The sequence below is a fragment of the Harpegnathos saltator genome, unplaced genomic scaffold (genome assembly GCF_003227715.2).
Source record: "Harpegnathos saltator strain DR-91 unplaced genomic scaffold, Hsal_v8.6 scaffold672, whole genome shotgun sequence".
NCBI classification, from domain to species: domain Eukaryota; kingdom Metazoa; phylum Arthropoda; class Insecta; order Hymenoptera; family Formicidae; genus Harpegnathos; species Harpegnathos saltator.
In genome coordinates this window covers 221,594-238,056 of record NW_020230507.1, presented here as the reverse complement: position 1 = coordinate 238,056, position 16,463 = coordinate 221,594, and the positions used below count along the sequence as shown (strand labels likewise).

The 16,463-nt window shown below is 48.1% G+C and overlaps 1 protein-coding gene across 3 annotated transcripts in view; it reads right to left on the bottom strand.

The window, feature by feature from the left end:
- Positions 1-15,601, bottom strand: part of milt (trafficking kinesin-binding protein milt) — a 56,848-nt gene extending 41,247 nt beyond the window's left edge. The window contains exons 1-4 of one of the 3 annotated variants that reach the window (XM_011142050.3): positions 15,392-15,601; positions 12,156-12,369; positions 4,637-4,741; positions 928-1,032 (exon numbers count right to left, since the gene is read on the bottom strand). In XM_011142050.3, coding sequence (XP_011140352.1) covers positions 928-1,032; positions 4,637-4,741; positions 12,156-12,369; positions 15,392-15,601 — 634 coding nt within the window. Of the gene's footprint in view, positions 1-927; positions 1,033-4,636; positions 4,742-6,974; positions 7,153-9,002; positions 9,276-12,155; positions 12,370-15,391 lie in introns of those variants that run through there. The other 2 variants (XM_011142054.3, XM_011142055.3) reach the window with 2 other exon arrangements.
- Positions 15,602-16,463: the final 862 nt, after the last annotated feature.

The following is a 16,463-nucleotide window of genomic DNA, read 5'->3' as shown; positions in this document are numbered from 1 at the left end:
AACGGAGAAACATCGCACGAAGCGATGCGGCGTGCGGTGTCGTTTGCCGCTCGTGCGGGACAAACCGTGTCGAGCTGTTTTTCCTCTCCTCACTTTCCCCCCTCGCAGTGCCGCGGTGAAGGAGAAGGAAGGCCCGAGAAGGAGGCTCTCGAGCCTTGCGATTTCCGCGAGGCGATCTCGCGGCGCGCGCGCGCGCGCTCGCTCGCGTCTCTCAACACCTGGACGTTTTACCCGGACAATCCGGGTGATAATTCTGCACTTTTCCATCTCGCTTAGCAGGCTGGATTTCTCAGCGCAACGCGCGTTTCCGCGCGACGCGCGCTCTTCACGCATCGCAGAATCAGATCAGATTCCGCATCGAAGGCCGAGCGAGCGGCGGGTTTTCTCTATCGACCGGCTTCTATTGGATTTACCTCGCTTTATTGCATTAAATATCGTAGCTCGCGGCTGCTTACACGCTCATGGAGAACACACGCGTGTGCGTGTGTTCGTGCGATCCGTGCCGTTAAATCGCGCCTCCACTTCCGCCGTTCTTACGGTATTCCTTCGATTTCTGCGCTATTACGTCTTAATTGCGCGGCCAGACGGGGCAATTAGGTAATAATTGGGCATATCTGGGCTGCTATCAGATTACGGGTAACGCGGTCGAATTAAGGCCCTACTTTAGCTGGATGGGCTGGAAATGACGCTTTCCTTGCACTCTGACGCGAAAGCTCTCCCCGCGTGAAGTCGCGTGAGCGAAAGAGATTCTTCGCCTTATTCTCGCGCGGCGAAGCATTCGCAAGCTGCATCCGGCCTCTCTGCCATCACTCGCGCGTCATTTACACCAGGGCTTACAACACTACGAGTCCTTAATCTACGAGGGTATTTTCGAGAGGAACTCGTGAGGAAAATACAGGAGGGAGACGCCGAGAGAGTTGTACTTACTGAAGTAGTTAAGAGTCTCCCGGATTTGATCCGGCGATAGTTTCAAGTCCACGTCCTCCACCTTCAGAGCTGGCGCCGGGATGAACCAATCTGCGTTCTCGTACCCTGCGAACATCGCGATCTCTCACAATCACAGCTTTGCTCCTCTCTGAAGGATTTCCTCGACCGATGCACACCGGTGCAAAACTTGCGCACACACATAGAAAGAGAGAGAGAGAGAGAGACAAAGCATATGCAGCTTCACTCGACATATCGCACCGTTGCGCATCAGTTGAGGAATTTCTTCAAGAAAGAACGGGCAACACGCCTGCCGCAAAGAAGTGACCATCGCCGCTCGCGTTCGCTTCGTCGTTTCCGCGAAAACGCTGATGTTGCCGCGCGAGTTTTAGATTAGCCTATCCGCGGAAAATGAAGAGATCGCGAAGAAATGTGCCAAGCGCCGCGCCGCCGCTTGGTCCGCATGGTACGGCGTGGCGGCGCTAAGCCACGTCCGTCCGGGGCAATGTATCATCCTGCGCTAATTAATGCGGTAATCGCGTCCGTTCCGAAGACAGCTCGCAAAAATGCACCGCGCGATATTGTAACTCGCTGGCGCGAAGCGCCACGGGCTAAATGTACTGTGGCTAATCGCTGGGATACGCGTGCCTCCGTAGGCGCGGTCGCGAGGGCCGCGCCTTTTAGAGCTTCGGTTTATCGACGGGACACGCGATACGGGGCCATTGCGCTCGAATTACCGCGGCTGGCCATTTGTCGCGGCGAACTATCGAGTGTTCGGCCGGCTGTGCCGATCGCGTCGCCCGACGTTCTCCTCGAGCTCTTTCGCCGCTTTTCGCGCGCCTCTCCTCCGCGTGTTTAACCCTTTAACGCCTACTGCAGTAGGAAAAGAAATTTAATATCTCTGTATCAAACAAAACTGGTTTTGGTTGAGGCATTTTTTAATAGCAACCAAATATCTTGTTTTATATAACGAAATATTTAGTTGTCTCAATTAAATATACTTTTCTGCTTTGTTCTCCGGACCAAATGATTTTGTTTTCTTAGACCTCGTATATAAAAGCGTTTTAGTTATTTTATCCATAAAAATTACATAATAACGAAGAATTACTTTACATAAACTAAAATAATGCCCGATGGATACTGTTTTGTCTTTCTGTGCACTAAAATTTAGATTTTATATATTAAGAAAAAATTATAGTATTTTTAACAAAATTCATATAGTTGAAGCTTTTTGGTTGCTATAACCAAAGTATTACGTTATACAAACCGTAATCAAACAAGATATTTGTTTGCAGCAACTAAACAGTTTTGTTGGTAACATATTTTAATCAAATTATTTTGTTGTTACCACAAAATTTTGGTTCACGCAACAATACATTTTTCCTAGTGTGGTAACTATAGTTACCAGAACCGCATTTAAGAATCCATAACTTAGTGAAAAAAGGAGGATATTTTCGGTTTCTTTGCACCACTGTAAAGGTGAATTCTTCTTCTAAGAAATCGTATACAGATTGTGTGCAGATTCGGTTTAGTTTGCTTTTAGCTCAGTTTTAATGATAACATGTTTTGTCAAATTCCAAGTAGGCTACTGACATCTAGAAGTGCACTATAAATGAATAGATTGGTATCTGTTATAATTGTATACATTTGGAAGCTTTCTCAGATGCAAAATGTGAAATTAAAAGAACACAGAAATTCAAAATGGCGAATCCAATATGGTGGACATGAAAATCAAGAAATCAACCTATTTTCGTGAAACCTACAGTTTCTTATGCGGCGAAAAATGAAGGGACGACTGACTATCTAAATGGTGATCTATAAGATATTATTAAAACTAAAAAAAAATATTTAACCGATCAGGCGTATTTCTCGCCTCTGGGAGTAGTTTCTGCTTGGAAAGGTAGTTTTTCGTAGATATAAAATTCTGATATTTTTTTTGGTTATCACTGTTTATAGTCTCAGTTTAAAAAAACTCAAATTTTATCCTTAAAACACTTATAAAAAAGTCGGGCGTTAAAGGGTTAAATTTCACCGTCCCATGCGTCTACCTTCGACATTACACCCAAAAAAATTTTATTCTATTTGTAAAGTGATTTTTTTCATAGCCTCATATTTTAAGCGAAGCCTTTTACAAAAAAAGAATTCCTCCTTCAATAAAACGATTCAAGTGAAGCATTCATCTAAAATTTATCAGATATTATTCTAATTATTTTTCTCTTACTTCAAGAGGATTTCCTCTTATAACAATTAATTTTTCTCTCGTATGAGGAGGAATATGTTGATTTGAACGTCGGCTTCTTTTGTTCAGTCATACTCTACCTCCAGACATGAACGAAAAAATAATCATATGTTCATGGATCAGAATATTTGGAACGCTTTTTAAAAAAGGTATGTGTATTGCTATGACATATAACGAAGATAATTTACTCATATTTGGTCAAATATAGTTTATAATCTATCGCAAGAAGTTGAATAATATATTCTTTCTTTTAACTATGTTTCATATTGATATAATTAATATAATTTTGGTTATGATGAACGTCTTTGTTGGCTATGAAATCCATAACAAACTGATTGGAAATTTATTTGTTACGATGATCTTATTTCATTCGTGCCTACTTATTGTAGAACTGCAGCCAGAAGTACATCTCGTATATATTATTTTTCGCTATACATTATGATAATTTTTTCAAATTAACTAGTATAATCAGTAAACATAAAGTACAGTACAAAGAATAAATAATAATCCTCTTAAAAAGAAGATTAAATAATCTGTATATAAGAGGACATTTATATGAAAATCAATAAGATTTGCATTACACATATAACTCTTTTAATATAATTCCTCTAACTTTAAGAATAATTTATTTATAATATTTTCTTCTTAATTTTAGAGGAATCCTCTTGAGAGACCATATATAAGAGTAAAATCCTTCACAATTAGATGATTCCACTTGTCCTGAAAATTACTTTTTTTTGGGTGTATTTCACTAGATACTCTCTGGCTCTCGCTCGTTCGATCGGAACTCTCCTCTCGAATGCGGAGCGTCGTCGATGGTGGACCGTGAATCTTGCGAATGATATTGAGAGTCGGTACCAGCGATGACGATAACGAAAGCCCCGGATTTTTGCTGCACAGGTCGTCGGGGGTTAAAGAACGTCGGGGGAAGGGAAGTAATGTCGTAAGTACGGTCGCCCGATAGGCTTCCTCGTTTAATTAGGACGCGCGAAACTCGACCGCACGCTCGCAAGTCGCACCCTACCTTGCATCTTAGGGCTTTCCCGACTCCCATCTGCACCTTCGGTGTCACGTTTGATTATTCGCATTAGATGCTTGCGAATTATTGATCAAGTGACTAGATATTTTCGTCGCGATTATTACACTCGCTCACGGGCTTCCCCGAGTAACGCTATATTTTTATTCTCGATTTCATCGACGATGGAGATACGATCCACGGTGAGACGTAATTCACCGAAACAATCTTATTCATTCATCAAACGCGTCAGACACTGGTCGATCGGCGCGTTTATCAGCGGCCAGGTTTCACAGATATATCGCTTAGGGAACACAATACATTACTTAGGGAAGTAGAGCTGCGAAAAAACATCGTCGGATTCAACTAAAAACCTCGAGAACCTCGGCGTCTTTTTCACGTGTCGCCTTGCGCAAGCGGCCAAGCAAACGGGGAAAAAAGAGAACCGCGCACTTTACCTTGGAACTGCGTTAAGGTATCGGCTCGTAGTCGGTATCTCGGTATTTGCTCTTCCAGCAGGCTGATTATCTCGACTTCTGGCAGGTCCCCTCCGCTGCACACCTCTGAAACAATCACGTGCAGCATCCGTGGCGTTACTAAGTGCGTACGGAGGCATCATTATGCTCGCGCTATAAAGCGCCTCGTTCCGCTTTGAGTCGCGCGGACGCTCGAGCGTGCACATTATGAGAGGAGCCGTCTCGACCCGTGTCGTGCGTACTCGCGTCACGTGCGATGAAATGTGCGTGTGCCATGCACACGACTCACGACTCTCGTCGTCGCGCCGCACAATGGGGCAAAACTGACATTTTTTGTTCAAAATGGTCTACCTCTAAAACCCCTTCATCCAATAGCCAGTCACACCAAAACTACTAAAACATACAACATAATAACCCCATAACCCAAAGACTTATAACGGAATAACTACAAATCAATTACTACAAGTGACAATATCATAATACCAGTAACACTATAAACAATATCCCCATAACTCAACAATCTCACACTTCAATAACCTCAGAATTCAAACCATAAGAGGTTATTGAAATGTGAGATTGTTGAGTTATGGGGATATTGTTTATAGTGTTTATTGGGTTATGATATTGTCACTTGTAGTAACTGATTTGTAGTTATTCCGTTATAAGTCTTCGGATTATGGGGTTATTAGATTATAGAGTTATAGGTTATTGTTACGTTGTATATTTTAGTAGTTTTGGTGTGACTGAGCTATTGGGTGAAGGGGTTTTAGAGTTAAAGTTACCGATTTATGTGTTGGGTTTTTCGTTATTGGGTTGTGCATTTTTCTAATGGGATTATAGGTTTTTAGGTTTTCAGGGTTAAATTTTTTCAAAAATCGGCTCAGACAGTCTTTTTCGTTATCTTTCAACGAGTAATTTACAAAGAAATTTGTTTCATTCGTTAAGTTTTGAGGTCTCTAGACCATTTTGAACAAAAAATGTCAATTTTGTCCCACTGTGCGCCGGTATGATCCGGACACTCACGACTATGGAAGGAATCGCGACGCTGCATTGTCCTGTGCCGGCGAGTCAGCCGAGTGCTACGACGTCAGTGACACTATGATTTAATAATAGCATTGACGCTATTACAACGTGTCATAAGGAAGAACGGTAGAACGCGCCAACGGCTGGTGAAGAGAAGGATAAGACGCGATCATCATGTCGTTTCGGTGCGAAATAGCGCGACAGCTGAGGGAAGCGCGGCGCGGTGTTTTGCTGGCTGTCGACTGTCAACGCTTCTTTTTCATCGGATGGAATCGTTCGACCGCACATATGTCACTGCATTTTCATGTTTCCAGCATCCAATTCCCAGCCTGACTCCCCCGGATGAGCAGACTGATCCCTTGAGGGGAGGAACGCTCACGAAATAATTACAGCCTCCAATGGATTCATTCATGTAATGCCGTTTCATCGAGTCGGCTAAGTACTGGCTCTTAGCATACGACATTCCACGCGATACATAACTCTCTCGTGTCTCAAATATGCGACGACTGTTTCGTCGCGAAGCTGCGCGTACGTCATCGCCAAGTTATTCCAACGTATCCGCGCGACTGCACCGCGCGCTAAAATCCTAACCGCGACACGAGATGAGAGCGCATGACCTGTGCGACAAAAAGTTGCTTGCGGTGCGACAGGAGGAGGAGGAGAAAAAGGGGGGATCTGTGGCTCACCGCAACGAGGACGAGCGCGCAGCACGCCAACGCGTTCCGCACGAGACGTCGCGTAGATGTAGATGCACTATGCAGAAGCCGACGCGACGGCTACTCCCATCGCGATGCACATGGCGTACTTGCCTACGGCGAAGTTTAACAACAGAAATTGCCTCCGGAGCGGATGTTCCTCTTCTGTCTCTTTTTCAGCGAAAATCGACGACGTCTCGCCGTCGTCGTCATCGTCGTCGGCGGAACTTTGCGACTCTCGACGACCGAGCGCGCGAGATCTCATCTAGAGGCTGTTTAAAATTAATCGACGAGGAAAGACTCACTCCCCCCCCCCCATCCACCTTCCCGCCTGTCCACGTTCTCGCGGTTTACTCGACCGTTACTACGCGTGCCTATAATTGTAACTTGTCTTGAACTTGGTTCTCTAAGGAGAGGTGATCTTCTCGACGGGGGGGGGAGGGGGGATTTATGTCGGGACGGCCATTGCGCGAAATTCGCTAACGCGAGGGACGCGACGGAAGAGCAATTAACGCAAGCAGTATCAGCAAGTCGAAGGAGCAGGTCGAAAGGTACGAGCGATTAAGGCGACGATTTAGACGATAAAGTGTGCACCCACTGACCTGACATTACGCGCAACTCTGAAGGGACCGTCGTCGTCGGGGAAGCCGCACAACGACAGGGCGCATCGCCGCGGCCGCGGAAAATCACGTTAACGAGCAACTATTACCGGGGCTTTTAATTGGGGAAAACGCAGCACAGCTGTACACAACGCCGGCGCGGTGCTGTAACTGCTGATGCTGCCGCAGCGGGAAGGTACGTGAGCCTCGCTTCGCGTGAACTTTGTACTTTTGACGCGCGCTTCTCCTCTCTCTCTCTCTCTCTCTCTCTCTCTCGTGAGACAGAGATGACCCGTGCGGCGTGTCGCGCAGATTATCGCGCGTTTTAGCACATAATCGCGATGGCGGGCAGATTAGCGCTGCGCCGCGGAGATTGTTCCGGCGGATCGCGAGCGTTGTTCGCGCGGGAGCGCGTGAAGTTTGCGCAAAAGCTGCTTCCTAGATTTCGTTGATAAGGGAGAAAGAGGAGAAGAGCATACGCGATTGGCTTCTCGACATTCTCGCTCGAATTGAATCGTGGAAACCGGACCGTCGGAGGAAATTTTCTCGGCGACACGAACGTATCGGGAGAACTCGTGGGAGCATCATTGCGTGCTTCGAGGAAAAATGGATGGAGATGAGGATGACATATTTGTTTTTTTTTTCCGCGAGGTAAAGGCACTCGGTATTGTCAATTTAATCATCCGCCGATTATTTGCACGGAAAAAAGTGGACGAGTGGACGAGGCGTCAAAAGTGTATTACGTGCGCCTTCGTGCCGCGTAGTTTTCTCTGTTTGAAAAATCCCGCGGTAATATCTCACGCGAAACGTCAAACGCGCGATTAAAGTGCCTTCGAGCCCGCGGTTTGAAAGCAGCTGGCAGTTGCATAACCGAGACCGGCCGCGGTAAATTTGCGCCCGCAGTGATTGTCCGCGCAGAAGCGCGGCCCCTCCGCGAGACGTAATAAATTTTACATAATAAATTTCATCCCGCGCGAACAACCCGGTGAAAAATGATTCGTCGATCGACGTCGATTTGACGATTTCGATATCGATTCGACACGCTCTGACCGGGTTTCCATCGGAAAAGCGTAAAACGCGATGTAATGCAAAAGCAAATTTTCTCGGTCACGGGATTGCTTGTTGAATCAACCGCAATATGCAAATATTTATATAATACTGCGATAAGCTGGCGTTCGCGGCGCTGTGCGGCACAAGTTTTGCCACGCGATAAAAATAGCTCGACTGCAGAACACGTGCTGCCACGTAGTGGCGATCGCACGTAGCAGGTAGGTAAGTCGCCGACGAGCTAGCTGCGCGGCAGATTACACCCGTCAACTGGCTATCTCGATACCAAGCATCGACACACTCGGTATCGTTTTACCCACTGCAGATCGCACTGGGTAACGTCGACGAATCAATAGAAGCGAATCGCCGCACTCTGCAACCTTGTTAAACATACAGCACGTTTCGGCAACGTTTGCCGCTTGTTCGCGCAAATGCAAGTGCAAATGCAAATGGGACGTACTTTACACCGAACAAAGTAACACGTAGTTATAAATTACTAATCACATGCGCGTTGCATTATATACGCAGTCTCGCATATTCGCACGTTCGTCTACTCTCGTCGACATTAATAATTTTCGCAAGCCGCAATTTCGTGCTGTGAATTAGGGCTATCTATATTTCAGCGATAACTCAGCCCAGTCGCGATTAATAATTAATCGTGTGCGATTGGTCGCCGCGAGGACGGAGGATAATATATTACAGGTGCTCAACAGTGAACCGCAAACATTCTCGTTGAGGCACGAGAGAGAAGAAACCGTTAAAAGACAGAAATGTACAAACAAAGTCGGTTATGCGTCGCGTTATCAGCGTTTTGTGTTCGCCGACAGGTCTCGTCGATAAAGCAACCTCGATTCTCGACGGTATTTTATACATGCTCGCACGCTTAATGGCATGAAAATACACGGGGAACGATGGACGGGGAAGATCGAAGGAGACTCGCATGCAAAATTGCGGAATAAAATGATCACGACACAAATGTCCTACCATCTCGCCACTTGCTGAGGATAGTCTCGCGCCTCTCGAGAATTCCTTTGAGCCTCGCCGGGCCCTTGGGCCTTCTCGCCTCCCTTGCACCTAAGTACATAATCTCACGTCCAGCGTTGGCCGAACCTCCTTCCTTCTTCGCCTTTCCTCACTTTCCTCATTAAGGGGTACGCTTCCACGCTCTGTCAGCAGCAACTCCGTCGGATTCCCCGCCGTCCGCGAGAGATTCAGCGATTCCGCCGCGGCCGCTTATCCCCGTGGCGCGAATTACGTAAAACCGAACTCGCTCACACGTGTAGAAACACGATCGGGTTGCGCGGCTTTTGCGAGCCAATTTGAAAAGCGACGTGCCAAAGAGACTTGCGTAATTAGCCGACGAGACAATGACCCGATACGTTTACGGCATCGGCCGCGGTTGCTTAACAAATCCGAGATTATTCTCACGAGGCAATTATAGACACCGTCCTCCAAAACACAGAAATTTTCTTTTTATAGAAATCGACACGTAACACTCCGCGCCGCGCGCTCTCTCACGGCGCCGAGCGGCTCGCGAGATCACGAGGCCGGCTTTTTTGCTCTCGATGCCGACAGAGAATACGAGACACGAGTTATAGCAAAGGCCTTGAAACTACGTCGTGAGTTTCTGTAACTAACGCGACGAGAGCGGAAGAATGAGCAGATTTCCCGTTTCGAGCGTTTCGAACACGTTATCAATGCAGCAATAAACGGCGACACATGACTCAACAATATGCGCGAACTAGCAATGAATCATTGGCAACTGCTTCAATCTGCGAACTGCCTCGACCTGTCCCCGACAGCTGCGGACAATCAGATTGTCTATCGTACACACGTCGTCGTCGTGCGCTTTATCGTCGCGCGAATTTCAAACAAAATCGATGGCGTAATCGACGGAATACGGTATGCAGCCGGGCGAGTCGCGCCGCTGTGAACCCACTAATTCACGTCGGACGAACGACGAGTCGCGGCGACTCGCACTTTTTATTTTCGGTGATTACGCGACGAGAGCGATATATCATCGACACGGCGACCGTCATTCGCGCAAGCACTCGGGAAAGCGTTCTTTTTGAGCCGCCGGCCGCCGGACAACTCTGTCGGACGGACGTCGCGCGATGGAAGAAAATAGCAGCGACCGGTATTGTCGTTGGAGCTCCGCCAACTTCGATTCCCGCGATCGAGCGATTTATCGGACGAACGGCCGCCTGGCCGGAAAGCCGGCGCGCGTGCCGGAAGATAAATTTGGACGTGAGTGGAGAAAAACGCGATTCCACCGAGCGCGCTCCTGCATAATTGACTCCTTCATTAATCTTTCATTCTTCTGCCCTCTCTTTCTCCCTCTATAGAGGCTTCGAGGCGTTATTTCACACTTCCTCCCCTCCTTCGTCGTAACGACATCCTTTAATAGCATCGTCTTACGCGGTCACATTTTAGAAATTAACCCCTATGGGACGATCTTCTCTCATCGTTTAGATATCGAGTCGAAAGTAAGGGCTTTCCAGAACGGGGGGCGATTCGGCTCGTGCGATTCCTAAAATGTAGAAACGACATTTCTGCTCTTTTGTTTGTTTCTGCAGCAACGCGTGGATTTCGCGATACATCGATGATCACCGTTTCACTCCTCGGTGGCGACTCTCGCGACAAGGTTGCTGGCAAATGGCACGAAGACGTCAACTAACTCCCAAAAAAGAAACATATGTATGGCTGTATATGACAGCCTACATTATGTAAGACAGACGAGAATAAACTGATGTATCTATGTACGAGTGTGTTCAATTGTGCTTTGCTAGCTTTGCTAGCGGTTTCGCTAACTTTATCTCGCCGCGAACACGGCTCTATCGACATAGCGCGCGCGCGAGATTTCGCGATTAATTTGGGGAAGAGCCAGTTAGAAGAATGAAAAAAAGATGTACACACCGACTCAATGTACACAAAGCCGGGGGGCGGGGGTGGAGGAGGAGGAGGAGAATCATTAATAACGCTCTAATTTTTCCGAAAGCGCGACGACGTCGTCGTGCTTAACGTAGGTTAAAGACGTTATGAAACTGGCCCTTTATAGGTCGCCTATTTCGAGGTCTGAGTAACGCAGTGCTCTCGATATTTCGGACGCGCCTCGTGGTGTGACGATATTTTGAAGAAAGTTGAAAATGAGAGAATCTTATCGAACGCGTGCGCGTGTGTCGATATATGTCTCGCGTACGCGCGGCCGTTGCAATTTGGAGCGTATCAAAGATCGAGGACATCCTCGAGCAAGATGTTTGCTGCGACGACGAAAATAATTGCCGTCATTTTTAGCGATGATTTAGCGATGGTTAAGACGATGAAGACGAGGAAGGAGGAGGAGGAGGAGAAGGAGAAGAAGACGAAGAAGAAGAAGAAGATAACGATAACGATGATGATGATGATAATGATGATGATGATGATGATGATGATGATGATGATGATGATGATGATGAGGACGACGACGACGGCGACTACAACGATAACGATAATGATGATGACGATCATGATGATGAGAATGGAGCGTGGCGTATTATCCGCCGGGCAGGAGTAATCATCATTTGGCGCAGGCCAATGGGAAACACCATGAGGGCTCGGAACAGGTAAGCCGTGGAGCACTTTATAAAACTCCTCGTGCTAGCAGCGTCAAAGACAGTTTCTCCTCGTACGCTTACAACGTCAGATGTAAATCCGCACCGCGCGCATCCTGCTCTCGCCGATCCTTGCACTCGCGCGTCGTTCTTCGAAAGAGAACGCTTTGCTCAGCCGAGCACGAGAGATCGTGTCGTCGTCTGGGCAAACGCTGTCGTCTCTTACGTCGTCCCGTCCCGAGCGTTACGCGATCGTGACCGACAAAGGATACTCCGAAGAAGCTCTACGATCAGTGGTACAATCAGAGAGAGAGAGAGAGAGAGAGAGAGAGAGAAAGAGAGAGAGAGAGAAAGAGCGCATCGCTGCTCGTCGCGTTTTTCGTCCGTGGAACTGATACACACACACGGACAATTCGCGCATCGAGAGGCGTCCAATCAAAGTATCGACCACTCGGCAAGTGGATCGTCTCGTGGCATTGCGAGCATGCACAAACTGGTACGTATATGAGTACACGCGTATGAGTGATAGTGTGCCTCTGGCTCTTACCCGTGATGGTCTCGGCGTCGCGGGTACTAGTCGCGGAGGCGGCTAGCTTGTTCCTGGGTGACCTTAGCGCCTGGAGAGTCGCCCTGGCCGTGGGTGAGACCTTTAGGGAGGTGGCGGATGATCGGCGGATGGGGCCTTCGGGCCGCTTTGGACCCACATCCTCCACGGTGGCCAGCTTGGACGCTGTGGCGACGAGCGATATCGCCTCGCTATCCTGAAACGTGATTGCGCACCTTGACGTGTCCGCGTAATGTGTGCGTAAGGCCGCAGGTTCGCGCGGCTCGCGGAGTTCGTGATCTCCCGGGGGGCCTCCCGGGACAAAGCGCATTCCCAAAGTGCGCGAGGATAAACGCGGCGAGCAGCAGTGCCCCTTTGAAGGGGAGGCGCGTTCCTGGGCTGATTCCTAAGCCCCTAAATACACACACACACACACACACACACGCGCGCGCGCGCGTGGGGACCGGCCGGCGTTTAAAGCCGTCGTCGCTTATTTAGATCGGTGCTGGTCCGGCGGATGCGTTCATTTTGCTCGTCTTCCGGTTCGTCCGCCGGAGTTTATTTCAGGACGCCGAGTGTCTCTCTCGCGTGCGCGCGCGCGCTCGTCTCGACTGTTTTCGCAAATGTAAATGCCGTCATGTGCGCCGCTCGAGCTCGCGTCACAACAAACGCTCGTCGATTTTATCGACTTGGCGGGAGCGCGCGTGCGAAAGGCCGCTCGTCGATCGTCGTCAAATCCGGGGAGACACATCATCTCCGAGCGCGCGACCTCGCGCGTCGATCGCAACTTGTGCATTTTTGTATCGACGAGGAAGCACGATTTTGCGCGCACGCGAGCGACTAACTATTCATCTTCCTCGAAAAGGAAAGAAAGAAAGAAAGGAAAGAAAAAAAAAAAGAAAATACGGAAACTGTAGTATCGCTATCACAGCGGTAGACCAGGTTGCAATTTCCGGTTTCGGAAATTTCCCTACTCATCATGTACTCGTCATGTATCTCGATAATGTATCAACGCGCGCGATAAGGCGATAAGGATCGCGCTGAGAGATACGCGTTTCGATTCTTCATCACAACAGCCAAAGTCAATAACGCAAATATCTGCAACGCTCAGGAGATATCGCTACAATTATATCCTGCAACGCTCGATGACCGTGGCGGACATCGGATTTCATTTCGCGCGGGATGTGCGGAGCACAGCCGCTCCTCAAGCGGCATCCGCGGCAAAGGAGAAAGAGTGACGACGCGGACGCTACGGCCGACTCGCAGGAGATATTTATGAACAAACCTCGGCGCCGTGGTGGAGGCATCGCGGCGGCGCGACCGACGGAAGCGGCCCGAGACGCGTTTTGCACATTCTTCCTGCGCCGTCAGTCAAGGCTCGTTATAATGTCCCGCTCCGTCAGTTTCACTTTCCGATCTTCTGAGTCGCGCGACGGCAAAATTCCGCGTGAGATGAGAACAGAGCCCGCGACAACGTCACAAGGCGAGAGAACAATGCGCGGCGATATCCGCTGATAATAATTTCGCGGGAAATCAGCGTGAGACGAATGGACGCTCGGCTGAGGCTATCGGCGTGATCGCGCGAAATGCAAAAGCGCGGAGAAAAGGGGGAACGAAAATTGCGCTGGATTATCCGATGATCGCTTTCGCCCGGCGGACAATGCAGTCGCCCGTCGGCTCGGCAAAAGAGATCTCTCTCTCTCTCTCTCTCTCTCTTGCGATTCTCCCGCAACGGCGGAGCTTTAAGGGGACTGATTACTGGTCAGATTACTGAAAAATCGTGCTTGTTTTTGATCATATTTTCTGACGAACTGAATAAATGTGCAACAATGAAAGTTTTAGATATATTTATATAACATATGAAAAGTAGAAAGATTTCGTTTATTAATACAAATACTCATATAAATATATACGTCCGCTTAAATTTGAAACGCGTTCTTCTCGAAATTTTATTGTTCAACTTTTTGCAATGATTTCTCCGAAACTGAGCTTCGTATCGATTTGAAATTTTAAAGCAATAATATTTGTTCATCTGGCTCTCACCATGAACCATGGACAATTACATCAAAATATTTCACTTCGAGATATTAATTTTTTTATTGTGAAAGAACTGAAAAATTTGGATTTTTCCCTAATAACAGCTGCCATTTTGTTAATTTTGTTCAATTTTTTTTTGGTAGTGTAGTTCACCGGATAAAGATAAGTCTCCTCAAGATTTCTAGTTAAAATTCGCTCTGATCGGACTGATCGAGAGCCGAGATATTACTGTAAAAACGACAACTTGAAAAAAAGAAAAGGAGAGTATATTTCAGCTACATATATATATATCGTATATTTATATGAGTATTTGTCAATAAACAAAATTTTTCTACTCTTCATACGTTATACAAATATATGCCTAAAATTTTCACTCTTGCACATTCATTCAGTTCGTCAGAAAATATTATCAAAAACAAGCACGATTTTTCAGCAATCTGACTCTCCAGTCCCCTTCTTCAGCGCAGCTGAAGAAGCGAGAAAGAGAATGCGGGGAAAAATGAGCGAAAGTTCACAAACGCACGTTCAAACGCACAAACAAACGCCGTCCGTTCGACAGCGAATCGCAGCGGAGCACTTTGATACGCATTTCTGAGGGACGAGCCGAGCGCTAGAAAGTAGCTGCGATTGAAGTATCGTGGAAAAATCAGTCGAACGATAACGCGAACGATTTTTCCAGATTCCCCTATTCCCCTAGTTCCCCCTCCCGGCTACTCGAAATCGATACCGATCGATTCCGTGGAAAATGTTCGCGCACTGTACTTTATATACGAGCGAGTTTGACGAGTCCGACGTGACCAACGTCACACACTAAATCCAGGCACATCCCGCGCGAGTTGAAGGAACCTTCCTGAGAGATCGATGTCGGTCGGACACACTTTCACGGAGTGGGAGAAACCGGTCCGCGTTTATTGTTTACCGTTTCGGCCGTCATTACTGAATGAGAGAGCTTCGCGCTCGCCATTATCGGCCGCAAAAACGCACGCAGAGCGCATTGCCGCCGCCGCCGCCGCGGTGTCTCTCAGTCCGTAACGCTAACGCTACACGAGAGGAGGCAAGGAAAAAAGACCTAAAAAACGAAGGAAGAAGTCGAGCACAACGGTTGCGCGAATGTCCCACAACAGCTCGAGTCAGCGCTGAATGATCGTCGTTTGCGATCGAGTCTGCGGCTTCGAATTCAAATTCGCTTCTTTGTAACTTACAAACGTGATCGGGAAAACGGCGGGAGACAGTGGCTCCTCCACGGGTCGATAGACCATCATCGCCGTGCGCGTATGCCGGGATCCATCGTGGGAGGAGAGATCCCCGATGTCTTTCTCGCAGCCGTTGCTCTGCGTCTTGTCGCGGCTCTTGAAGACGCGCCGCGCCGAATTGCGGCGCGCCTCCGCGAATGCAATTCCGCGCAACAGCATCTCGTGCGTGCGTGCGCGCGCGCGTGCGACCACACAATGTTAACAAAGGTAAATTAATTACACGCTTATCACTCTCGGCAAATAAAGAAGAAGACGCGGTCTGTGTCAGCTTTCGGAGATAAAGCCGAGTACTGGTCGGCGCGCGCGGGACTCCCAATTGTGCCGCTGATGTAATTCGGACATGAAGACGCGCGTCGCGCGGCACCGCAACATGCGGACGATCCGTACGATGAGAACGCGATGCTCCGCGGCGCGGCTTCTTGAGGAGCGACGAGCGACGGACGAGCGAGGAAAGTGAGAGACCGAAAGAGCGCTGACGGAGAACACGGTGGCGATTTCGATCCTTTGCGCGGATAACGCGCGATAAGTTCTGCAGGATGTGCGCCGACTCGATATGTAAAAGTGAAATGAGCATGTCTTATCTGTGGACGCTCGCCGATAACGCGCGGTACAATCTTGAATAAAAACATTTCGTCGAAATGCGGGCTTCGTGGGCAAAGCGAGAACGCAGAGCCGAGGGAGGGAGAAAGAGAGGAAAAGTGAAGGAACATTTGCAACTCGGAAGATTAGGCCCCGCGGTTCCGAGTATGTGGAATGAAAGATCGCGGAATTCTCGCTCGAGAGAATATCTGTTCACTGATTGGATCGACATGATGCCGGGCTGGCCGAGTTGGGACTCGAGAGATATCTCGTATGCGTATCGATCGCGAAATTTATATAAAAATTACAACAGCATGACGCGCGCGCGCGCGCGGTGACGTAGCGTCGTCCGTTTCCATTAATCAAAGATGATAACTCGATAATTTTGTATCGGTCGGTACCGGCTTGGTTATGAGCTTTTTCTCGTTCACCGATCTCGTTT